At 43.6% G+C, this 27,288-nt stretch overlaps 1 protein-coding gene across 1 annotated transcript in view; it reads left to right on the top strand.

The window, feature by feature from the left end:
* Window positions 1-325: 325 nt before the first annotated feature.
* The window catches only part of B3GALNT2 (beta-1,3-N-acetylgalactosaminyltransferase 2), a 331,198-nt gene continuing 304,235 nt past the window's right edge, over window positions 326-27,288 (top strand). Inside the window, exon 1 of the mRNA XM_063443383.1 lies at window positions 326-501. Within this exon, the coding sequence (XP_063299453.1) occupies window positions 423-501 (79 nt within the window). The 5' untranslated portion in view covers window positions 326-422. The remainder of the gene's footprint in view (window positions 502-27,288) is intronic.

The following is a 27,288-nucleotide window of genomic DNA, read 5'->3' on the forward strand; positions in this document are numbered from 1 at the left end:
ATTCCCAACGTATTTGCTCTTTTAAATCATTTTATATCAAGGACCTTTTGCAGGCTAGTACTGGCTATACACTGACTATGACTTATTTAGAGAGACGCTAGTTCCGTCATTAAAGGACACAGGCAGCATTACTTCAAACACAATTGATTTTAATTCAGGCGTCAACACAAGACCCACCCTGGTTTCTTTGCCCAGCCAACTAGCAGTAGTAAAGGTGCCGTGCTATGCTGTAGCCAATCAGCGTGCACGGCACACCGCACCTCGCCTAAATTCGAAGTGCAACCCGCGTTGCTATTGGTTGAATTTGTCAAATTGATTATCTTCACGACAGTAAATCTCCGGGCAGCATGGCTTTGATGTGGAGTCCGTGGGCAGCGTAGCCAAGTCCATTTTCCTGTGCTGCCTGGCTGAACAAGCGGCCAATGCGACATCTGCTTTTGCTCTTCCTGTGTCCCTGTGTGATCGGGGTCGCGTTTCACCTTTGGCTGCTTAACTTCTCAGGTACGCTGGTCCCCTGTCATGCAGCACCGCTCACTCTGCACTTAAAGACCATTACCCGACGTAACATTTTGCTCAGTAACCCGGATATATGGTGGTTATGGTTTTTTTTTTTTTCTTATCTTGGTGTTATTCCTCGTCCATTACTTTTTGCGGCTGTTTTGCTTTGCGTTTCCATTACGGCAGACCTGTCAGCTTTGCTGCTCTTTAGCATCTCACACACTCCATTTTCCTGACAGTGAATCCACACTGCTTGCCCCAGTATCCACAATTTGCATCTGGAATTTGTCAATTTCTGTTTAATGTCTGCAGTGTAGTATATTGTGCCTTCTTGTCAAAGTTTATGGTGTTTATCAAGCATTCCTACAACTGGTAAAGGACTACTTCACACGCATAAAATACTTTAGCTTGCTGGCATGGTTGGGTGACCGGACCTTGTCTTCTTAAAAGGACACTCCAGGCACCCAGACCACTTCTGCCCATTGGAGTGGTCTGGGTGCCAACTCCCATCACACTGCAGGTCCCCTCCCACCCCCATCCCAAGTTGCTGAAGAGGTTAAAACCCCTTCAGTGACTTACCTGTATCCAACGCTGATGTCCCTCGGTTCAGGGTACGCCCACGCTCCTCCCCCGCCGACGTCATCTGGGGGCAGGGCCGGACTGGGAAGAAAATTCGGCCTGGGCATTTTTTAATTACAGCGGCCCACTAAAAAGGGGGCGGGGTCAGATAGGGTGTGTTTTTTCATCACCAATGACAAGCACGCCCCATCACAAAGTGAGCATGTTGGTTCAATGCTCTTCCAGGGTAGACCATGCGCAGAGCTCTGCTGAAGAGCTCTGACATGAGAAAAAGACCCTGTATTTGTTCTGCACAGCGCAAGCAAATTTAATAACATGCTTGCACTGTTTGCTTGAGATTTGTCTCTGGTGTCTCCATAGTTGGGATACCAGGAGACAAAAATGATAGGAAAGCATATTGTGCAGTGTGTGAGGGTGTGTGTAAGGGGTGTAGTGTGTGTGTGTGTGCGCGAGAGGGGTGTAGTGTGTGTGTGTGTGTGATGGGTGCTGTGTGTTTGATGGGTGCAATGTGTATGTGCTGTGTGTGAGCTGGTGCTGTGTTTGCATCAGGGTGCTATGTGCGTGTGAGGAAGCTGTGTGTGAGGGTGCAGTGTGTGAATGTGAGGGTGCAGTGTGTGAATGTGAGGAAGCTGTGTGTGAGGGTGCAGTGTGTGAATGTGAGGAAGCTGTGAGTGTCAGGGGTGCAGTGTGTGTGTGTTTGTGTGTGCTGTGAGTGTCAGGGGTGCTGTGTGTGTGTGTGAGTGAGGGTGCTGTGAGTGTTAGGGGTGCAGTGTGTGTGCGCTGTGAGTGTTAGGGGTGCTGTGAGTGTCAGGGATGCAGTGTGTGTGTGTGTGCTGTGAGTGTTAGGGGTGCTGTGTGTGTGTGCTGTGAGTGTTGGGGGTGAAGTGTGTGCTGTGAGTGTTAGGGGTGCAGTGTGTGTGTGCTGTAAATGTTAGGGGTGCTGTGAGTGTGTGCTGTAAATGTTAGGGGTGCAGTGTGAGTGTCAGGGATGCTGTGAGTGTCAGGGATGCTGTGAGTGTCAGGGATGCTGTGAGTGTCAGGGGTGCTGTGAGTGTCAGGGGTGCTGTGAGTGTCAGGGGTGCTGTGAGTGTCAGGGGTGCTGTGAGTGTTAGGGGTGCAGTGTGTGTGTGTGTTTGTGTGTGTGCTGTGAGTGTTAGGGGTGCAGTGTGTGTGTGTGTGTTTGTGTGTGTGCTGTGAGTGTTAGGGGTGCAGGGTGTGTGTGTGTTTGTGTGTGTGCTGTGAGTGTTAGGGGTGCAGGGTGTCTGTGAGGCTGCTGTGACCTGTATGATTATTTCCACCCTCCCTGCTTACCTTTATGCCTGGGCGGGGGGATCCTGCAGCTGGCATCCATCCCTGGTGGTCCAGTGGTGCGTGAACTCTAGCCTGAGTTAATCACAAATGTAATTATAAAAATATAATTTATTGTGACAATATTAATATATTTAACATGCGCGACAATCAGTGAATATTTAGGTATAACAAAAGTATACAATATGGCAGTGGTTTTACACAATATAGACCGCTAAAAGCAACAGTTATATATGCAACAGTTGTCTGCCGTTTAAGATTTACGACAGGACACTTCACAATCCAACATCATAACATGGCTGACAGTCAAATCACACTGAATTAACTCTTTCACTGCTAGCTATAATCCTCATAGGCAAGATATCCTATTATATTGCAATTTTACAACTACAGTAATCCTCATACCAGATCATTCACCATTCCTATGTCCATCCAATAAGAATAATTCTATCCAGATTTTACGTCTACAGAATTTTAACTTTCATAATTAAGATTCACTATTTCTAAATTAGTTAAGGTAATATATCTGGATAATTGCCTGGTATTCTATTTTTAAAGTTAGAAGTAATATAGAATTCATTGGTACACCTGCAGGAATGGAATTCCGAATTCTATATATTAACAAATCATGACTCCTTTTAAATGTTGGAATCACCAGCTTTTATCCAAGTATATTCTGCCTTTTAGTAAAATCAATTAATTTAATTAAATAAAACCAGCATAATTACAAGTCAGGTTGTAGATTTTCTATCAGATGTGTAGATATGTCCCAGGAATTTTTAATGCAAGTATGATGAGAGAATTGTATGAGTTCTGAAGTTGTTAGTTGGAAAGGATGCTAAGAATTAAGTGTGTCCAGCTTTGGCTCCAGATGTCAGATCTTAGATGTTGAGTGTGAGTCTTGAGTTACTCTAAAAGACAGAATGTGTGTGTGTCTCTTCCCTTTGTCCTTCAATTTTAAAAGACTAGTTCCCTACATGTCACTAGTTAATAGTAACCAATAGTGAACTGTGGGCGTGTCTTCCCTACAAACTATCCTCTAGATTTTGGCCAGTAGATGGCGCAGTTACATCACCAAATTTTTTTGTCAGGGGGTCCATTTACCTTTTTTGTATAATGGGTTAACTGAATTTTGTGATGCGTTTTACTCCATCTGGTTATCTTTTTATGGCTACTATTTGTCAAAGAAGCTGTCATCTTCAAAGCGTTTTCCCAGTCTGAGTGTCTGGCATATACCTTTTTATCTTTAGCTTTCTGACATGTCTTAAACTCTTTTTCACACTCTTTTTCACCTCTTTCTTACAATGGAACTTGTAATCTATTTTTTTTTTTTTTTTTTTTTTAGAAAGTAAAATTTATTACTTAGTGTTATCTGTCATTTGGTGTCTGTTTTTCTTATGTGAAACTGTAGCTAAAGAAACACTATAGTCACCTAAACAACTTTAGCTTAATTAAGCAGTTTTAGTGTATAAATCATGCTTCTCAGGTTTTACTGCTCAATTCAATGCCATTTAGGAGTTAAATCACTTTGTTTCTGTTAATGCAGCCCTTGTCACACCTCCCTTAACTCTGATTGACACAGCCTGCATGAAAAGAAAATTGGTTACATTTTCAATTAGATGTAATTTACCTTAAACAATTGTATCTCTTTCTCTGTAAATTAAACTAATCACATACAGGAGGCTCTTGGAGGGTCTAGCAAAGCTATTACCATAGCAGAGGATATGAAAATCTAAATTAAACAGAACTTGCAATAAAGGAAGGATACACTTTAGATGACCCTTTTTACAGGAAGTGTTTAGGAAGGCTGTGCAAGTCACATGGAGAAGGTGTTACTAGGGTTCATAAACAAAGTGATTTAACTCCTAAATTGCAGAGAATTGAGCAGTGAGACTGCAGGGACACGATCTATACACCAAAACTGCTTCATTAAGCTAAAGTTGTTTTGGTGACTATAGTGTCCCTTTAAGATTACACATTTCCACTAATGTTAGTAACAATATGACATTTCTTCATTGATATTATATCCATGAATATTCTATATTATTAACATAGTACTAATTATATATGATAGGAAATTGTGTGGACTGTGTGTGTTTGTATGTATACATTTTGTCTCTGGGTTGGTGCATTCAACACCCCCTGCTATAGAAATGCCTTATCTAAGTTTTTATCTCTGTTTACATAAGTTGCATTCCTTAGCTCAGACGTGAATGAATAGTTATAGAAAGAGTAAACATGTGTTGTCTGTCTTGGCGTTCTGTTACAAAATGGATTTGCCTCTGTTCTGAGGGTGAGTTACGGTACATACTTTTAATTTGTCTTAACACAAAATATCTGCCGATATAAATATACTGACAGCCTCTAGTGGCTGTCTTCCTGACAGCCGCTAGAGGCGCTTCTGCGACGCTGGATGCGAAAATCGCATTCATCGTGCAGAACGTCCATAGGAAAGCATTCAGAAATGCTTTCCTATGGACTTTGTGCGCGTGGCTCTTGCTGCGCATGCACATTCCACTCCACTCGGTAGCTGACGTTGGAGGGGGAGGGGGAGGAGAGGTCACCAGCGGCGAGGGAGCCCGGCGCTGGATTAAAGTAACTGAAGGGGGTTTCAGTGCCAAGGAAGGAGGGCCCTGAGGGTGGGGGGACGGCCCAAGGGTAGGGTCAGGAGTTTTTCCTGACACTATAGTGATCCTTTTAATTAGTGGGGTAATCTCATATTGATCCAAAGTGATATGACTGTGGTTCTGGGGTCATGAAGGAATTTTTCCTGGTTTGTTGCAAAATTGAAAGTGCTTAAAACTGTATTTTTAATTTTTAATTTTTTGCCTTCTTTTGGATCAACCGCAATAACAGAGGTGAGGCTGAACTTGGAAGCATGTCTCTTTTCAGCAATATGTAACGGTTACCCCATCATTGGCTGAGTTGTGGGCAGTTACAAAATATATGAAGCACTTGTGTACTTGCATCTCCAATATTTTTGATCTGTCGAGGTATATGTGGGAGAGGCATTATGACACCAAGTTTCATCTCGTAATACCTTTGTTAGTTTCCCAGTGATTTAGGCATGTGGCCCAGATCTTGCTCACAATTCTCCAATGATAAATGCAGCTCTTTCACCCATTGTAGCATAGGAGTGTTGCTTAGCTGGTATCATGTAGAGAGAGGTTTTGCTTTGCAGGATTGGAGAAGTAGCAATTTCTCAAAGTTATATGTGGAAAGTGTACCCATTTTAGTTTTTGTTGGGGTAGCATGTTCTTTATGTGCACATATAGGTGAAAAGAAGCAGGCTGAAAGATTGTGGTGTTCTTTCAAGTCTAGAAACTAATACCTGATGGACTAGTCCAGGCATAGGCAACCTTCGGCACTGCAGATGGTTTTGGACTACACCTCCCATCATGCTTTGCCAGCATTATGTGTGTAAGAGCATTATGGGAGAAGTAGTCCACAACATCTGGAGTGCCCACTGTTGCCTATCCCTGGACTAGTCAAATCATGGATATTGAGCAGTCCCGCAGACACCCATGAATTAATGGGCAGGTCGGGTGACACACACTCGAACAAACAAAGGGATGGGACTGCGCCAGTGAGCAAAGTAGATGAAATTAAAAGTCCTGGTTGAGGTAATAATTTTGAAATAGAGTCCAGTATAATGGAACTTTGGTCCTATGTTGGTCTCTGAAGTTGTAGAGTTTCACTCCTTGCAGGTATATGGAGGAGGGCGATGAGTGATGAAAATAATAATGGCAAAGGGTAATCCAAAAGGTATCCAAATAAAATAGAAGAGATAATACTCACTTTTTGTAGAGCTTAATCCAGCTCTGGTATGAATAGCTTGCAGCGGTATGATCCCCGCTTATGGGATATGCGGTGAGTATCCTCTTCGGTGTAGTGACAGACAGCCAGGGGGGAGATAAAACAAAAAACAGTGGTGGTGCAGTATGTTCCAAAAGCGGATAAAAAGTATTTAAATATAGTAGATCCACTCACATTTGCTAGAGCTTATACTAGCTCTAGTGTAGTAGGCATACAGCGGTATGATCCCCGCCTCTGGGATATGTGGTGAGCGTTCTTTGAAATAGTTCTTTAAGATGGTGACAGGAGCTCAGGGAGAAGATAATAAAACAGCAATAGTGCTCTCAATAAAATAATGCTGGTATATACAATATAATAAAATATACTCACAATGTATAGGGCAGGCTAACTGCTCCATGATACAGGTGGTGTAATCCCCACCTAAGGATTCTTTGGAGTATAGGAGATAATTGGGTAAAAGGCCAGGAAGTTATAATAAAAAATAAATGAAATAAAAAAGTAAATAAAAGATAATGGTGCAAAAGAGTAAAATGACCAAAATCTATTTATAAACCGTAATTAAAAAGCAGTACAATATCCAAACGCGTTTCACCAATATAGGCTTTATCAATGGATTTAAAAACATTTTAACCTGGCTAGTTGGGTACATATAGGCTTGGGGCAACTTGATAATTGCACCAAAACTGCTCTGACCAATCACAGAGCAAATTGTGATTGTACACAAATAACAGCTGTAAACCTTTAACCCCTTAAGGACGAGTGACGGACGAGGTCCGTCACTCAGGGGATTGCCTTAATGACGAGTGACGGACCTTGTCCGTCACGCGGTAAAATTAACCCCAGATCGCCGCGATCGCGGGGTTAATGGTGCTCCGGTCTGCCTCTGCATTAGAGGCAGACCGAGAGCACCGGATCGGGCTGTCCCAGCACATGTGCCCGCTCTGACAGCATGTCAGAGCGGGCACATGTGCTCAGTATACTCACCTCCACCTCCCTGCACTTCCGGGTTCAGTGTGAAGTGCAGGGAGACGGATCTTCAGTGATCCTGCCCACTGGTGGGAAAAAAATAAAATAAAGTAAAATTAAAATCCCACCCCCCTTTACCCATTTTAATAACAAATTAACCCCTTCCCTGCCAATTGATCACTGACTACAGTGATCAATTGGCAGGGATTACATTTTACTATGATCTGATTTTTTTTTTTAACCCCTGAGGGTTAATACTTTTTTTTTTTTTTTTTTTTTTTAAACCCTCAGGGGTTAAATTTATTTTATTAATTAATTTAAATATTTTAAAATTATAAATTTAGCTAGCTGGGGAGGGTGGAAGTTAGTGGGGAATTGGGGGATTTAGTGTTAGGCTAACTAGGGGTTAACGTTAAAAAGAGTTTTAAAATAAGCTTTAAAAAGTTAAAAAACTAATTTTAAAAAAAAAGTTTTAATAACGTTTAAGTAAAAAATAAACCCTTTACCCAGTCCAAATAGAAATTAACCCCTTCCCTGCCAGTCGATCACTGCCTACAGTGATCAAAATACAGATCACAGTATTATACTGTGATCTAATTTTTTTTAACCCCTGACGATTAACTTTTATTTATATTTTAACCCTCAGGGGTTAAATTTATTTAATTAACTAATTTAAATATTGTATACTAGTTAGGGGTTAACGGTAAAAAAAAAAAGCTTAGAAAAATGTTAAATCTGTAAAAAAAAGTTTTACGAAAGTTTAGGAAACTTCAAAAAAATTAAGCAAAACAAAAGTTTAAAAAATAGTTTTAAAAAGTAAAAAAAAGTTTTCAAAAGTTAGAAAATACATTTAATAACGCTCATTACCACTACACCTGGTACAAGCTAGCGGAAAAATGATCCCACGCTAAGGTTCAAAATATGCCTTTTGAAATACCCTGGTATGCCTTCTTTAAGAAATGGTATGGCTTTATGGGGTATTTGGATTATATAGCCTGGTAAAATACTCTAAAATGGGACATGGGCACAGCGTAAAAATTTAAAGTTTGAAAAGAAATGGAATGGCTGTGTCCCAAATGTGCCCCACCGATGTCCACATATACCTGGCAAAGGTACATACGGGGGTATTTTTGTACTCAGCAGACATAGCTGAGCAACATATGAAGTATTATACAGTGGTAGTACACATAAGGTTTGCAAAATATACTGTGCAAACTCACTTTGTGTGTCAAAAAGGCAGAAAAAGCGCTTATTACCACTACACTTGGTACACGCTAGCGGAAAAATGATCCCACGCTAAGGTTCAAAATATGCCTTTTGAAATACCCTGGGTGTCTACTTTAAGAAATGGTAGGCCTTTGTGGGGTAGTTTGAATTTAAAACCTGCGAAGATGCTTGGAAATTGCACATAGGCCCAGCGAAAATTCAAAGTTCGGTAAAAACTGATATGGCTTGGTCTCCTATATGGCACTGTAGCTTCACGAAATAGTGCCAAAGACATTGATTGGGGGTGTCTTTTTACTCAGTAGACTTAGCTGAGCATAATTTGGGGTTTTTGAACTTAGTGGCACATATGAAATATACAAAATGCCCAGCAAAAATGCAATCGTATGTAAAAAAATGCACAAAATAATTTTTTACCACATACTTTGGCATGTAATGGTAAAAAAATGGGGGCATGTTAAGGCACAATATACACCTTATGAGATACCCTGGAGTGTCTACTTTTACAAATGATAGGCCTTTGTAAATCAGAACAACTAAATGAATTTATTTTTAATTACTTTCCTTAACCTGCACTAATTGTGCACACATTATTATTGCAAAAACGGTAAAGAAAACAAAATTTTTCAATTTTTTTGCATTTTTCTGTATTTTTTTTATAATAAATAAGCATGTGTGTGTGTGTATATATATAATGTTACATCAAATTAAAGCCCTTTCTGACCTTTAAAAAACGGTATATATAATATGCGTTGGTGCAATAAATTAGTCAAATGCAAATTGCAGTTGAACGAAAACAGCAAAAAATTCAAAAAATGCCGTTGTCCTAAAGTGAAAGACAAGCTTCCGAAGCTCTGTCCTTAAGGGGTTAAGGAAAGTAATTAAAGAGAAATTCATTTAGTTGTTCTGATTTACAGAATATATAATGTGTCTGGGATTTTCAGTTTTTTTTGGTAGTTACAGGTCACAAAGCACAAGGAGTAAAATAAACTTAATGTGGAGCGATTTTAGAATTTGGTATGTTTGTCTTGTAAGCTTAATAGCCATAAAAGAAAACAAAATTGCCACACAAAAGTATATATTGATATAAAGTAGACACCACAGGCTATTTACCTAAGGTTGTTTTGACACTTTCTACGTAGCCATTTTACCGCCAACCTCTGCTAAATATTGGAGTAAAATTGTGTTTTTGGGGGGGGTTTTCGCACACAAACTTATAACAAAGAACTTCTCATGTGTATTTTGTAAAGTTGGTGTGTGCTATTCCTGTACAAAGTTTTATTATGTGTTCAGTTACTTCTGCTGAGTACAACGGTACCCCCATTGTATGTCTTTGGCACTATTTCGTGAAGCTACAGTGCCATATAGGAGACCTGTCCTTTTCAGTATTCACTGTCGAATTTTGAGAGACGGATTTAATGAGCCTATGCTTCCATTTGGGGTATTATAACAGTTTGACGGTTCAAAAAAAAAAAAACCCACAATGGCCTACCATTTGTAAAAGTAGACACTCCAGGGTATCTCATAAGGTGCATATTGTGCCTTAACATGCCCCCATTTTTCCACCAATATATGCCAAAATATGTGGTAAAAAATTATTTTGGGCATTTTTTTACATAAGGATTGAATTTTTGCTGGGCATTTCATATGTGCCACTAAGTTCAAAACCCCCAAATTATGCTCAGCTAAGTCTTCTGAGTAAAAAGACACCCCCAATGAATGTCTTTGGCACTATTTTGTGAAGCTACAGTGCCATACAGGAGACCAAGCCATATCAGTTTTTACCGAACTTTGAATTTTGACGCTGGGCCTATGTGCAATTTCCAAGCATCTTCGCAGGTTTTAAATTCAAACTACCCCACAAAGGCCTACCATTTCTTAAAGTAGACACCCCAGGGTATTTCAAAAGGCATATTTTGAACCTTAGCGTGGCATCATTTTTCCGCTAGCGTGTACCAAGTGCAGTGGTAATAAGCGTTTCTTTCTGCCTTTTTGACACACAAAGTGAGTTTGCACAGTATATTTTGCAAACCTTATGTGTACTACCACTGTATAATACTTCATATGTTGCTCAGCTATGTCTGCTGAGTACAAAAATACCCCCGTATGTACCTTTGCCAGGTATATGTGGACATCGGAGGGGCACATTTGGGACACAGCCATTCCATTTTTTTTCAAACTTTACATTTTTACGCTGTGCCCATGTCCCATTTTAGAGTATTTTACCAGGCTATATAATCCAAATACCCCATAAAGCCATACCATTTCTTAAAGAAGACATCCCAGGGTATTTCAAAAGGCATATTTTGAACCTTAGCATGGGATAATTTTTCCGCTAGCTTGTACCAGGTGTAGTGGTAATGATTATTATTAAATGTATTTTCTAACTTTTTAAAACTATTTTTTAAACTTTTGTTTTGCTTATTAATTTTTTTAAAGTTTCCTAAACTTTGGTAAAACTTTTTTTTTACAGATTTAACATTTTTCTAAGCTTTTTTTTTTTACCGTTAACCCCTAACTGGCAGTAAGCAGCACTAACAGTAAATTCCCCATTTTCCCATAACTCCCACCCACCCCAGCTAGCAAAATATTTAATTATACAATATTTAAATTAGTTAATTAAATAAATTTAACCCCTGAGGGTTAAAACATAAATAAAAGTTAATCGTCAGGGGTTAAAAAAAATTAGATCACAGTATAATACTGTGATCTGTATTTTGATCACTGTAGGCAGTGATCAACTGGCAAGGAAGGGGTTAATTTTTATTTGGACTGGGTAAAGGGTTTTTTTTTTGAATTTTTTACTTAAACGTTATTAAAACTTTTTTTAACTTAATTATTTAACTTTTTAAAGCTTATTTTAAAACTCTTTTTAACGTTAACCCCCTAGTTAGCCTAACACTAAATCCCCCAATTCCTCACTAACTTCCACCCTCCCCAGCTAGCTAAATTTATAACTTTAAAATATTTAAATGAATTAATAAAAAACATTTAACCCCTGAGGGTTGAAAAAAAAAAGAATTAACCCTCAGGGGTTAAAAAAAAAAAATCAGATCATAGTAAAATGTAATCCCTGCCAATTGATCACTGTAGTCAGTGATCAATTGGCAGGGAAGGGGTTAATTTTTTATTAAAATGGGTAAAGGGGGGTGGGATTTTAATTTTACTATGGTTTTTTTTTCCACCAGGGGGCAGGATCACTGAAGATCCGTCTCCCTGCACTTCACACTGAACCAGGAAGTGCAGGGAGGCGGAGGTGAGTATACACCGCACATGTGCCCGCTCTGACATGCTGTCAGAGCGGGCCCATGTACTGGGACAGCCCGATCGGGTGCTCCCGGTCTGCCTCTAATGCAGTTGCGGCGATCTGGGGGTTAATTTTAACGCGTGACGGACGAGGTCCGTCACTCGTCATTAACGCATTTCCCTGAGTGACGGACCTCGTCCGTCACTCGTCCTTAAGGGGTTAAAGGTTTACAGCTGTTATTTGTGTACAATCACAATCTGCTCTGTGATTGGTCAGAGCAGTTTTGGTGCAATTATCAAGTTGCCCCAAGCCTATATGTACCCAACTAGCCGTCACTCGTCCTTAAGGGGTTAACCTGCACTAATTGTGCACACATTATTATTATTGCAAAAACTTTTGCATTTTTCTGTATTTTTTATAATAATTAAGCGTGTGTGTATGTATATGTGTGTATATATGTGTATATATATATATATATATATATATATATATATATGTATATATATATATATATATATATGTGTGTGTGTGTATTATTTATATATATATATATATATATATATATATATATATATAATATATGCGTCGGTGCAATAAATTAGTCAAATGCAAATTGCAGTTGAACGCAAACAGCAAAAAAGGCAAAAAATGCCGTTGTCATAAAGTGAAAGACAAGCTTCCGAAGCTCTGTCCTTAAAGGGTTAAGAGTACATAGATATAATTTATGGGATGTGGAATATATGATTGTATTATAAAAAAGAGAGTATAACAAAGAACATTTTCGGCATATCAGCATTTGAACCATTTGGGGTTGAGGTTTTTAAGTTAAAAACCCATTCCATTTCACATTTTCCCAAAATATTTTTTAAAGACCCACACCACTGCCAGGCACTCCTTCTCGATGGTGGCGTAGCTTACCTCCTTGGAGAGTAACTTCCTACTGAGGTAAGCGACGGGGTGCTTGCCGCCATCGTCGCCGACCTGGCTTAGTACGGCTCCTAACCCAAACATGGAGGCATCTGTGTGAACGAGAACATGTTTTCTGGGATTAGGAGCAGCCAGGAGAGGGGCATTCACCAAGATGTTCTTGAGGGCTTGGAATGCCTGCTCACACTCAGGGGCCCAGTCTACCTGTCGGGTCAAGTCAGTGAGGGGCTTAGCTAGGGCGCTGTAGTTGGGGACAAACTTCCTGTAATAACCAGTAGTCCCTAGGAAGGCTATCACCTGGACTTTAGTGCGGTGACGGGGCCAGTTGGCTAATGCCTGTCTTGGCTGGCTCAGGCTTCTGGGACCCACACCCGACCTACTGCACCTCTGCCATCCCTAGGTGGCACTTGCTGGGTTTTTAGGGTCAACCCTGCCTCCCTATTCCTGTCTAGTACAGCTTCCATGTGTACTAGATGCTCTTCCCAAGTGTCGCTATATATGGCGGTCTTCCAGGTATGGAGGCCATCCAGCAGCCTGTCCACTATCCTCTGGAAAGTGACTGGGCATTCTTCAACCCAAATGGCATCACCTTAAATTGGTACAAGCCAAATGGGGTGTTGAAGGCCGACTTGGGGACCGCATCCGCCACTAGTGGAATCTGCCAGTACCCCTTACACAGGTCAATAGTGGTGAGGTACTGGCCCCGAGCCATCCCATCTAGCAGCTCGTATATTCAGGGCATGGGGTACACATCTTAGACCGTTTCGTTGTTAAGCCTCCTATAGTCCACACAGAACCTGGCAGTCTCCTTTCAGGACCAGCACGACTGGAGAGGCCAAAGGACTCTTGGGTGGTTCGATGACCCTTAGTGGACCTCGTCTATGGACTCTGCCTGAGCCCCTTCCTCCAGGAGGTCGGGCAGGGGAAGATCATCAAAATCTGCCCCGGGGAATGCTCGCTGAGGAAGAGACCGGACCGGGAAGCCCCGAAGGGGAGCTGCGGTAGTGGGGTTGGGTTGTAGCAAAGGTCGGATAGGGGGGGGAGGGGGGGTTGGTAGCTAGGAGAGGGAGCAGGTTGTTGGGGACCCCAAGTATCCACATACTCGTTTGGACGCTTCGGTCACGGTCTTGGGCTGCTGGTCTCTCACCCATACATGCACCTCAGTGGGGAGTCTGTTGTGAAAGTGTTCGAGCATGAACAACTGGAGAATCTCTTCGGGGGGTCTTGGCTTGTTGCGAGGCCATCCAGCTCTGGGTGGCTTGGACAATGTGGCTTGCCCACTTAGCATGGGAGTCCTTCTCGCATTTCTTGGTCCCCATGAACTTTCTGCGGTACGACTCTGGGGTCACAGCGTACCGTGCTAGTAGGACTTCTTTGACACACTCGTACTCCTGGATCTTGCCTGCTGGTACATCTGTATAGGCATTCGCCGCCCTCCCTGTAAGCATCCTGGCCAAAATAGTGACCCATTCTGCGGGGGCGACTTTGTAATACACTGGTGCTCAAAATCCTCTAGGAAGTTGTCGATTCCTTCTTCTGCCTCCCTGAACTGTATGAAGGGACAGGTTCAGATAAGTAAACTCGCCTTTGCCTGCACTCCGCAACAACCTCACTGCAAGCATCACCATCATGGTCTTTGCAGAAGGTTACACTCTAGGTATAGAGTCACTCACTTTAAGGGATACTCTAAGGACCTTAACGGGATACTATAGTGGCAGGAATACAAAGCTGTACTCCTGGCAATACAGCTCCCTCTGACTCCTCCCTCCCTAGGACTTGGTCTGGCCTCGCCTCCTCCAATGTTGCCCGACGTGGGAGTGCTAATGCGCATGCGCAGTGATGGACGGGCATTAGGATCTCCCTATAGGAAATCAATGAATCACTGCTTTCCTATGGTGAAATAGCTGACGCCGGATGTCCTCAGAGCGTGACGACATGCAGGGTCCGTTACAAGACCACAAGTACGGTAACATTTCGGATGCGCCTCTAGTGGCTGTTAGTGTTAAATATGTGTCAAAATGCCTCCCCCATTTTACACAAATTACATACCTACAGAAACACACTCTGCATTATATACACAAATACACTGCATTCACTATACACACACTACACAAACACACACTCTGCATTCATTATATACACGCTACACAAACACACTGTGTTCACAGAGTATCTGTATCTGCTCTAAAAAAAAAAAATCAATATAGGTCGATTATTTATTAATTTATTTATTTATATATTTATATATATATATATAATCTCCAAACAAATACCGGCACTCCAGGAATTTTTCAATAGCAAAGATTTTCTTTATTCAATACAGTACGTCAACGTTTCAGCTCCTCATGGAGCTTTCATCAGGACAACATAAATAATAAAATAAGCAAGCTTACATAGGAAGTATCTTAATTAAGGTACTTACGAAATCAGGTGATTCCCCTCCACTCCTGCCGCCGGGCGTGCTCCGATCGCTTCCGCAATGGTGAAATTTTTACTTCCGGGTACCTGACCCACATGACCGGACATGAGGATTATGATTGGCCGTGCGTCGTTGCCGGGCAACTGGAGACGCCGACGTCTCTTCAGTTAGTCCCTTGCTTACGGGCACCAGCAGAGGACAAACCTCGTAAGCCCTTCAATGCGTTATGTCACCATAGCAACCGGACCGCGGACGGTCGGGAGGAGAGGAGGGGGACCTGCAAGGGAAAATAAAGCGTGTAGAGAACGGAACAGAGCACATTTAAATCATATACATTAAAGCAATCTAATTCAACCTGCATTCGTAATAAAGTGAAAAACAGTATAACAGCCTACGTGTAAAGTGAAAGCTAGGCTGTATTTAAAGTGTTGGGTGTAAGTACCTGGTGATGGGTGATAAGTGTATATCTTGGTATATAACGCCAAAGCCCGTGATATAGACATCTAAGAACATAATGTGAATTTTTTTTTTTAAACATATAGCAAATGTACAAAATGTGAAAAATCTGAAAAATCTAAAAGCTATATCTAACTATGTGAGTTATTATTTATGAGCTGATCTTATATTCTAATTGGTAATCAACTATAAATGTGAGTGCATGGTGAGTGAAATTGCTGTTAAAATATCAGTGAAAGAGTAATTGATTGCCCAATGTACATAAAACCCTGTCTGGGTATGTGATTGTAAGAGTGTTATCCCCTTATCCACATTTCTGCTTAAATCCCTTAAATGCGTAAGTATCAGAAAAATTGTTTTTATAATCAATGTAGCTTAAAAAATTCTCTTTATAATCAATAAAGCATAAAAAAAGTTCTTATTAAAAAACAGTACTAAATTATAAATTGGACAAGGTCCAGTTATTGTGGAGAACTACCACTTAATCATAATAATATCATGGATTGCTCTATTTTATAGATAACTAAGCAATGGAGGATCACAGAAACAGTGAAGGAGCATTTTTCATTCAGACCCCTGGGCGAGATAGTATTCAGCTGTGTGATCCAATATGTCTCTCTCTGTAAGAGAAGTCTGCCCCGATCTCCCCCCCGGGTTGGGATCGGGACGTGGTCAATTGCCACGCACCTTAGAGAAGCCAAGGGATGTGATGACTCTAGAAAATGTCGGGCCACAGGTTTGTCCGACTTGCCATCACGGTAGGCTAGACGGATACTCGATCTGTGGCCCCTAATTCTCTCACAGAGTGCCGTCTCTGTCTTACCGACATAATTAAGGCCACACGGGCAGGTAAGCTTGTAGATAACAAAATCACTCCGACAATGAATTCGATGTTGAATTCGATATGACTTGCCCGTGTGAGGGTGACTGAAGGTTTTGAAAGGGATGATATGTCCACACGTGACACATCCCAAACACCTTACGCATCCTACATTCTTAGTGTCTTTTAATGTCGGCTTATAACAATGTATAGGGTCTGTTTTGACTAACATATCCTTCCTGTTTCTTCGGAAGCAAAACAACGGTTTCTGGCGGAGACTCTTAGGGAGAGAAGGATCCAGTGAAATTAGTCCTGCAATGATTTACAAAGGGGGACTGGGACACTGCACCCAGACAACTTCAATGAGCTGAACATGTCTGGGTGCCTAGAGTGTCCCTTTAACCCCTTAAGGAGTCATGACTCCCTTTTATTCCAGAAGTTTGGTCCTTAAGGGGTTAAATACCAATGCTTATTGCATAAATAAAGGTACAGGGTCTTCCTGAATCCTTTTGCTGTATTCGCTATTGAAGCAAATTAATTAGTTTCTGAGAAACTGCAATAATTACATCTAAGAGTTAACTCCTTATCTAGTGGCTGTCTACCAAACAGCCACTAAAGGTACTTCCGAAATCGAAACAGACCTTCGGTCCGTTATCTGCCGCTGGACGTCCTGACGCTCTGCATGAGGACCTCCAGCGTCAGATTTTTGATTGAATGCTTTCCTATGGGGAAATCCTAATGCGAGCGCATGCACATTAGGTCTCCTACGTGGGCGGGGAAGTAGCGTAGGTGGAGCCTGACCCAGCGCAGAGGGACATCAACGCTGGAGTCAGGTAAGTCACTGAAGGGGTTTTAACCACTTCAGCACAGCGAGAGGGGGGGTTCGAGGGAGGGAGGGGGACACTTCAGGAGCCTATAGTTCCAGGAAAAGTGTGTATGCACGTGCCTGTGAGAGAAGCTGTATCTGAAATGTGCTGAGTTGCAATATTTACCTCCTGAACGGCTAATTAAAAAATTAAAAAAAATTCTTCAAAAGGATTGAAAATACTGCTATAATTCATAGAGAAAGGAACACTGATGTGTGTGTGTGTGTGTGTGGTACAGACCAGAAGCAGAGGTGTTTTTCCTCAATCCACAATAACTAAACTGTGCTTTTTGTGTACTTGGAGATAAGCCACTCATTTTCCTTTTGTAAGGGTTTTTAATACTTGTGTGCAGCATTTCTGCAAGGACACAAAGATCCATTTTGCCGCCCCTTCATATCACACACACACACACACAGACACACTCACAGACACTCAGCTCCCTGGGGTCCAGTGTGGGGCAGCTCCTCACTCCTCCCGCCCAGTGTTTAGTTTGCCAGGGGCCGACATGACATCATGTTCCAGCTACCGGCATCACAGAGGGTGCGCAAGGGAGGAGTGAGAGGCTGCAAGAACAGCCTCCCTCACTGCCTGTCTTCTCTTGGCTTCTCTGGTCACCGGCATTTAATAGCAGAGCAGGCACCTGCCATCAAGGTAAGAAGGTGCCTGCTCTGCCATACTAAAGGACAAGTTCGGGAGTGCCGCTCGCTCAAGGACCTGATGAAAGTCTGTGTGTAACAGACTAAAACATTGATCTAATTGCAAATCTAATTAAAAGCTAAGTTTTATCCTATTTACAAGTCCTGGGAGTGCTATCTGGATTATCCGTTCCTCTGTATGTTATGTCCTTATGTGTGTGTGTGCATAGGAATTCGTTCATATTTTTTATAGTCTGGCCCCCTGGACTAGACAGTGAAAAGCTCTGTAAACCATAATAGTATTTACACTTTTAAATTTTATTAAAGGACACGGAGGCTCATATTATGCTTATCTCTTTCTTTATTATACCTCAGCAGCAAAGAGAAGGTATAAACATTCATAGAAAAAAGTTTTAACAGGTTCTCCAAGGGTTAACACAACATTATACCCTTAACCAATAGGAACAGTCCTTCTATCTATAACTACTCATGTGACCTTTCCTTTCCCTCTTTCTTTGCTGCTGCCTCAGCTAAGTACCATCTAACTTTAGCTCTCCTCAGAGCAACTTATTTAGATTGTTAAAGCTTCTTTTACTGATGTCTTTAATTTTAATGTTATTTTAATGTTATTTTCTATGTTATTTACATGTCTTAATCCTGTGTGTGGGATATGTTAATCCTTCTGCTCTGCTACCGACCGGTGCCTATCGGCGCCTGGTGCAGATAGAGGGCTTCACTGGGGTTTCCCTCCCCCCTCCGGCGGTTAACCCCCCTCCCACACCTCCCCGGGTAGTTTATTACCCGTTCTACTCCATCCTCCTGCGAATCGCGGCGGCCGTTACCGGCGCGAGCGCTCTGAACCTAGAGACCGCTCGCGCATGCGCAATAACGGTCGCACGGCGCGGCGGCCATTTTCCAGCAGTCTGGCTGGGCCTTGCCGCGCTTTTTCTCCGCCCGCCCCCTGTATCTGAGGGCGGACGCTCAGGGATTGGCTATCGGCATTGGCTAGCAGCTTACCAGTGCTCCCTGGCGGCCATTCCGGAGGGAACACTCGGTAAGCTGACAGCCTTTGTTTGTGCCTTAATCCCCTTTACAAATAGCAGAGCTCACTGCCCAGGTAGTTACTTCTGCCTTTTCCCTACATAGGGTTTAAAGGGATAGCTCCTTTTTCCACACACCTTTTTACAGTTTGGGGCAAATTCACTGGGTCATCAGTATACCCTAACATACCTGTTTTATTAACTCAGCGTCCCAAGAAATTTGTATAACCTGCCTGTAATGCAGCACCTCAGGGACCAAGGGGTTTCCACACCCACTGATATCAGCAAGGACACCACACACGTGTCCCAGTTAACACGTCCATGCTCACCACAGAGAGAGGACATGGCATCCATGGAGCAGTTGAACTCGGAGGAGTTTCACTCGCTTCTGGATGCCACCATGACCAAATCGGTCACCCAAGCCATTTTCACGGCAATGGGGGCGATGTCAGAGAACCTGACACAATCTATTAGTAACGCCATACTGGCGTCTAACAACAACCCCAGCGGCCTCCGCCCCAAGGCCCAAACTGACAAGCCTGCGCCCCTCAGCGGCCGTAAGGCTACGGAGAAGACCCACCATACGGGCAAACACACCTCCAAAACCAGCATGACGGACAGGTCACGCCCTGTCACTACTGAGGACGTGGGGCCCCCACGTAAGAGAGCCACCCGCCGGGCAAAAACGGTGAGGACGTGGAAATGGGCAAAAGCCCAGACAGAGACATCCGACTCTGGTTCGGACATAGAGGAGGTAATGAGTGAGTCCGAAGAAATCGGCTCTTTGGAATCAGGGAACTCTTCCCCTGAGCGCAACCTGGCAATCATACCAGCTAAGGGTAAAGGGTCCACGGATGACTCCATCATCCTAGACCCTCAGGGTGAACCCCTATTTAACCCAGACGACCTCCAACATCCTAGGTCGTCAGACTGGTTCCCAGCTGACCATGTGGCCCAATATATAGCGGCCAGGATCAGGAAGCCCCTGGATAAAACAACCAGGAATAAGTTAAGAGCAGAGTGCCCACGCCCAACGGTCCCCGATATGGCTTGCGCCACACCGGAGGTGGACCCTAAGATTGCCCAGTTCCTGGGTAAAGCAGGCTGGAAAGCCAAAAAAGGGCTGGACTACTCCTTACGCCACTGCCAAGACAAGGTGCTTGACTCCTTGGGCCCCAGCGCAAAAATCTTTGACTTAGTCGAAGCGACACTCTCAGGTGGCGCACCACTAGATCCCTTAGAGATCCGAGAGTGGGCGCAACGCTCTATCTGCCTCATCGGCAACTCCAATGCCGCACTTAGTACTGAGAGGCGAAAAACAATTCTCATGAAAATAGACCCTAAACTGGTCAACATGGCCATAACCGAGCCTGGACCCCAGGCAAAAGGCCTCCTTTTCTGAGACAATTTTGTAAAAGAGCTGGGCAACTACGTGAGCACATTTACAGCCATAGATAAGGCACAAACAAACCTGAAACGGGTGTTCTCCCCAAAGGTTTTTGGAGGGGCTGGCAGGTACAAGGGCCGCCTGTCCAGCCGCCCATCACGGAGCTCCCATCGGGGCTACCGAGGCCCCACTACTCCAAGGTTCCCACAGACGGAGACCAGAACCCCCGCACCTTTCTTCCCGGTCAGGGGCAGATCGTGGCAGCCCAGAGGACACAGGGGTTCCACATACGGCCGACGACCTTATGGTAAGTGTTTTCCCCCCTTCCCTCTCTCGTACCTCACACGTGGGGGGCAGACTTTCCAAATTTATCGGGGCATGGCACAGACTCACGTCCGATGCCTGGATTCTCAACACAGTAACAGGGTACCACATAGAATTCGTAAAGGGCCCAACCCAATCCGCAATGCCAAGGCGGATGGTGTTCACCCCACGGGACAGAGAACTCGTGTCGAAGGAAATCAGAGCACTGGAGGAGAAGGGAGCGATCTATCAGGTCGCACCTCACTCCCCTGGCTTCCTGAGCAACCTGTTCCTGGTCCCCAAGAAAGGCGGTGGGGTAAGACCAGTGATCAACCTACGCCCGCTCAATGCGTTTGTAAGATATCACCATTTCAAAATGGAAGGGATTCATTGCCTACGAGATCTTCTCAGGCTGGGGGATTGGATGGTCAAGCTAGACCTCCAAGATGCATATCTCACCATCCCCATTGCGAAGGAATGTCAACATCTCCTTCAATTCCGTTGGGACTCTCAGACGTGGAGGTTCCAGTGCCTACCGTTTGGCCTATCATCAGCACCATGGTGCTTTACAAAACTGTTAAAACCAGTGGTTGCGCTGCTACGCAGCAGAGGGGTTCGCATGATCATATATCTGGACGATATGCTGATCATGGCACAAGACACCCTACTACTACAACAACACTTATATTGGGCAATAACACTTCTACAAAACCTGGGATTTCTAATCAACTGGGAGAAGTCGGTACTAGTCCCCTCCCAGTCCTTAGAATTCCTAGGATTCGAGATAGGGGCGGTCTTAGGGACCCTAAGCCTACCACCCTCAAAGATAAAAATCATCAAGAAGGAGATCCGCAGAACATTGGCTCGTCCAATACTCACGGTCAGACAACTAGCCAGAATAATTGGACTCCTTTCCGCTTCCATACAAGCGATCTTCCCGGGACCCCTGCACTACAGGGCCCTACAGAGACTAAAAGCCGCACAACTACGCTCAGGACACTCCTACTCAGACTCTGTGCCACTCGATCACACAGCCAAGGAGGAGCTCAAGTGGTGGCTACAGCACATGGAAGCGTGGAACGGCAGAGCAATCTTCGGCAACAACCCGGATTGCGTAATAGAATCAGATGCCAGCACATGGGGCTGGGGAGCGCGCTGTGGACATACCTCCACAGGCGGAAAATGGTCCCAATCGGAGAGGACACTACATATCAACAGCCTGGAATTAATGGCGGGATCGTTCGCGCTAAAGAGCCTGCTGGGCACCGCGACACATTGCTCCATCATCCTGAGGATGGACAACGTATCAGCCGTACAGTACATCAACCGCCTCGGCGGCACCAAGTCCAAAATCCTGGCAGACTTAGCCACAGAATTTTGGCAGTTTTGCTTAGAACGCAACATAACAGTACGGGCCGAATACATCCCGGAACTTTCAAATACCGTAGCGGATTGGAACTCCAGACACCTACGGGATACCAGCGATTGGCGCCTGAACCGAGAGACGTTCCTACGATTGCAAACACTATGGGGTCCGATGTATATAGACCTGTTTGCGTCGCGGTTGAATGCACAACTCCCAGAGTTCTTCAGCTGGAGACCGGACCCAGACGCATTGGCTACGGACGCGTTCCTACAACCATGGCCGAACAAACGATTATACGCGTTCCCTCCGTTCGCTCTGCTGGCACGAACACTAGTACACCTCGACCGTGCACGGACGTCCCTAGTCCTCATAACCCCATTCTGGACTGCACAGCCTTGGTTCCCTTCATTTATGGAGATGTCCATAGATCTTCCCAGAATGCTACCCGAGAACCCACGTCTCCTTTCAGACCCAGATGGGAACCCACACCCTCTGATGACGCAGGGACAACTCAAATTGTTAGCATGGCTTCTTTCCGGGGACCCTGGGTCGTGCCAAACGTTCCGCAAACAACTCTCGAACTTCTGGCGGGAGCCTGGGCTCCTGGAACACGGAGATCCTACTCTAAAGCTTGGAACATCTGGAGTGGTTGGTGCATGGAACAACACGTGGATCCCGTATGTGCCTCTGTAAACCACCTGTTACGTTTTATTACACACCTATACGACCAAGGATTAGCATACCGAACCATCAATGTATACAGGTCAGCAATATCCGCTGGACACAAGGGCATAGAAGGATTCCCAGCGGGTAAACATCTGTTGGTATGCAGACTCTTACGCGGAATTCGATTGGCAAGACCACCACGACCCCGATATAGTACAGTATGGGACGTGAATTTGGTCTTAAACCTTTTGGAACAATGGCCACAGAACTCTGACCTCACGATGAAACAACTATCAGCAAAACTGGCTATGCTCTTATGCCTAATATCCTGCAAAAGAGTCTCGGATGTCAGGGCATTGGACGTCGACACACGCACGTTCACTCCAACAGGAGTAACGTTTAATATTTCCAGACGTACTAAATCAGCGACATCATCAGTATCATATCCAGCTTTCCCCCACAACAAAAAACTGTGCCCAATAGCCTGTCTCAAAGAATATGAGACACGGACACAGGCATTTCGAAACCCTGGACATCATGAATTATTTCTGGCCATTAACTCACCACATCAGCCAGTATCTTCAATAACGATAGCCCGATGGGTGAAGTGGATAATGACCTCGGCAAACATAGATACCTCAGTATACGGAGCGCACTCCACTAGAGGAGCTATGGCATCTAAAGTATTCAACTTGGGATGCAGGCTGGAAGACCTGTTACGGACAGCAGATTGGTCTCGAGAATCCACCTTTAAGGAATATTATTTTCACCCTACAGACCACGTATCATCAACAGTCATTGCACAGCTTTGAACTAGCATAATATGAGCCTCCGTGTCCTTTAATAAAATTACCAGATTTTACTAATTACATGACGTAAAGTCATGATTTTATAAAGGACACGGAGGCGAATATTGGCCCACCCGGTAAGTATATCAAGCCTATATCGGCGAAAGACGAGGGAAATTCCCACCCAATAAACAATAGAATAAGGGTCATTGTGGTGTCTTCTTTTGTCTAGACTTAATTCGTTTATATAGAACAGTTGCTTATATACGTGAGTCTGTAGTATCTAATACATATAGTAAGTTGTAGTCACTACCATTGTGACAAACAGTTCCTAAGATCACATTTTACCACTTTTTTTCTCTATCCCATTACAGCTTAATCCACAATAAGCGACACCATGGATGACCAGTTGTCACCACAGTTCACACAGACAAGTTCCTACAAGTTCGATATGAGAATGTTCGACACAACGGATAAAGTGTTCCAGTGTCTTCTCAAGTTATAAAGATACAGCTTCGGCATGACCAAAGAAAGAGGGAAAGGAAAGGTCACATGAGTAGTTATAGATAGAAGGACTGTTCCTATTGGTTAAGGGTATAATGTTGTGTTAACCCTTGGAGAACCTGTTAAAACTTTTTTCTATGAATGTTTATACCTTCTCTTTGCTGCTGAGGTATAATAAAGAAAGAGATAAGCATAATATTCGCCTCCGTGTCCTTTATAAAATCATGACTTTACGTCATGTAATTAGTAAAATCTGGTAATTTTCTGTATTTTAAGATTATTATTCTTGCATACAGAATGTTATTTTCAATGCTAATAGAAACCTAGAATGTGACAGCAGATGAGAACCATTCGGCCCATGAAGTGTACTCAATTTTCTTAATACTTTTATGACAAAAATACTTTAACCCCTTAAGGACACCGCTTCAAAAGCTTGTCTTACCCTTAAAGACACAAGCAATTTTTTAATTTTTTGCTGTTTGTGTTCAAACTAAATTTTCATCTCTCATTTATTGCATCAACACATATTATATACCGTTTTTCAGAGGGCAAACAGGGCTTTAATTTTATGTCGCATATACATTGATAAATTCTCATTAATTATAAAAAAATGGCAAAACATGGAGGGGGGGGAGAGGGAGAAACAGACAGGCAATAATAGTGTGTGCATAATATGTCCAGCTTAGAAAAAGTAATTCAAAATAAATTAACTTATGTGCCTTGATTTATAGAGTACATTATATGTATAGGATTTCAGCTTATTCTGAAAGTTACAGGTCACAAAATACAAGGACTAAAATAAAATTTTAATGTGAAACAATTTTAGAAGTTTGTATGTTTGTCTTGTAGGTTTAGTAGCCACCACAGAAAACAAAATTGCCACACAAAAGTATATATTTATATAAAGTAGACATCACAGGCTATTTACATAAGGTTAGTTTGACACTTTTTTTTACGTAACCATTTCATCGCCAATCTCTGCTAAATATTGGGGTAAAATTGTGTATCTTTTTTCTCTATTTTGGCATATATACATAGAACAGGTTTTTGTAATGTGTATTTCGTAAAGCTGGTGTGTGCTATTCCTGCACAGAACCCCATATTGTGTTCAGCTACATCTGCTGAGTATAAAGATACCCTAATTGTATGCCTTTGGCACTATTCTGTGAAGCAACAATGCTATATAATAGACAAGGCTATTTCAGTTTCTATAGTTAGAATTTTCGTAGATGGATTTTGACAGGCTTATGTCTCAGTTTAGGGGAATTATAGCAGTGTGACTGTTCAAATAACCCCACAAAGGGTTTTCATTTGCTAAAGCAGACTCCCCAGGGTATCTTATATGGTGTATATTGTGCCTTAACTTGTCACCATCTGTTCACCAATTTATGTCAATGTTTGTGGTGAGGGGGAAACAAAATTTAATTTTTTTTTTTACATGTATGTTGCATTTTTGCTGAGTATTTCTTACACTTGATATGTACCACTGACATAAACCCCCCCAAATTATGCTCCGTTACATCTTCTGAGTAAAACAATATACCCAATGTATGACCGGCCTAGACTCTATTTTGTGAAGTTACAGTGCTGTAAAAGAGACTGGAAAAGTTCAGGTTTTTAAGTGTAAATTTTCATGGAGGGTTTTGATGCGTCAGTGTCCCACTTTGGAGCACTTGAGCAGGCTACGTATTTTTTTTTTTTTTTTTTGTCAATCTCTTTTTTTTTTTTTTTTATTAAGGCATAATGTTAAATGGGGTACAGAATGAAAAAAGGGAGACAATAAAGTTCCGTACATAGCAGGTATAATACAATGCACTTTGTCATCTCTGAGTAACTGTGAGCCTCCTTTTATTTTAAGAAGAGTAGTTCTGGTTAGTATAGCTCGTAGAAGAAGCGTTGGGATTTACGGACGGGATTAACGGATGGTGTACTGTAGCTTCCTGGGCAGGATATCCCTTAAGGACTTCCTGGCATCCAAGAGGGCTCTATAGTTATCGTCCGTCTGGGTGGTCTTGTGGTCATTTTCCAATTGTGTGATCTGCGCAGTCAGATCCTTTATACGCTGTTTCTGTGTCCTATTCCGGTGCGAGCATATTTAATGCGCAGTCCCCGAATAACGCACTTATGCGTTTCCCAGACCAAGAGTGCCGGGATGTCGGGGATTCATTGTCTTCGAAAAAATTGGTTAGCGCCGCACGGATGTCCGCGACAGTAGGCGCGTCGGCGATGATGGATTTGTTCATTCGCCATTGGCGGTCTATCGGGCGGTACAGGGGGATCGAATCCGAACCGACACAGGTGAGTGGTCAGACCACCCCATGGGGTGTATGTCCGCCGAGAGGAGCATGGGCAGAAGCTCACGGGCCAAGAACACGTAATCCAGTCTGCTGTATCGTTTGTGGAGTAGTAAGTAAAATCTTTGTCGCAGGGGTGAAGCGCCCTCCAGGCATCCACAAGGCCGGCGTCCCGCAGCCCATCTCTGATGGACCGCAGTCCATGTGGTGGAAACGAACTTGCGCCTCTGGATGTATCAGATCTCGGTTCCAGGGCGACATTTAGGTCCCCGGCCACTATCAGAAAGCCCTCTCGGAACCTCTCCAGCTTGTTCAGCGTCCGTCTGAGGAATTTGTGTTGTTGTAAGTTCGGGGCATATACGCAAGCAAAGGTGTATGTGCATTCAGCTATAGTGCCTTTGATGAAGAAGAAGCGTCCCAACGGGTCCGGCATTGTCCCCGTGCAAACGAACGGGACTGTGCGAGCTAGCAAGATCGCCACTCCCGCTCTTTTCGTCGTCGGATGATTCGCAGAGTAGCCCAGCGGGAATCGTGAATCGCGTAGCGGTGGGCCCTTGTCCCCCAGGTAATGGGTCTCCTGGAGGAACGCTATTGCCACCTTCTCGTTCCACAGGGAGCGCAGGAGATGCGATCTCCGCTCCGGTACATTAGGGCCCCTGGCGTTATTTGAGCAGATGCGGAGAGGCGCAGGAGTAAATCCCGTTCCCATAGTCCCGAGGAGGGAAAGGGGGGGGAGGGGTTGCAGGGAGGGTAGCGGGTGAGAGCGTAGGAAAGAAGAAAAGGTCCCAGCTAGGACTCTTCTGGGGTCACAGTGACTCGACACCGGAGGTGGATGAGTCGTGCGGTCCACAGCCCCCTACCAATTTTGGGCGTTGTGTCTGTCGCGGGGCACTAGTCCAAGTGAGCACCAGCACAGTGCCTAGTCTGGGTGGCTAGAATGCAGTGTAACCCACGTGCCTAGTATTGGTATTCCCGTACTAGGGAGAGTGGGCGTGTCAACTCGCAGCAGTCAAAACCCTCCGAGGGTGTTGGGCGGGTGTGAGTGAGTCAAAACCACTTGTCGTCTACCCCCCTGGCCGAGGGCGTAAAGGCAGGTCGGGAGGCGTAATGGTTGTCGAGCGCAGTCAGTCATCACGGGAACCGTATGCGGACACTTGTGGCCGGCTGGGGGAGCAGTCT

This window comes from Pelobates fuscus, chromosome 2, assembly GCF_036172605.1.
Source record: "Pelobates fuscus isolate aPelFus1 chromosome 2, aPelFus1.pri, whole genome shotgun sequence".
Taxonomy (NCBI): Eukaryota; Metazoa; Chordata; class Amphibia; order Anura; family Pelobatidae; genus Pelobates; species Pelobates fuscus.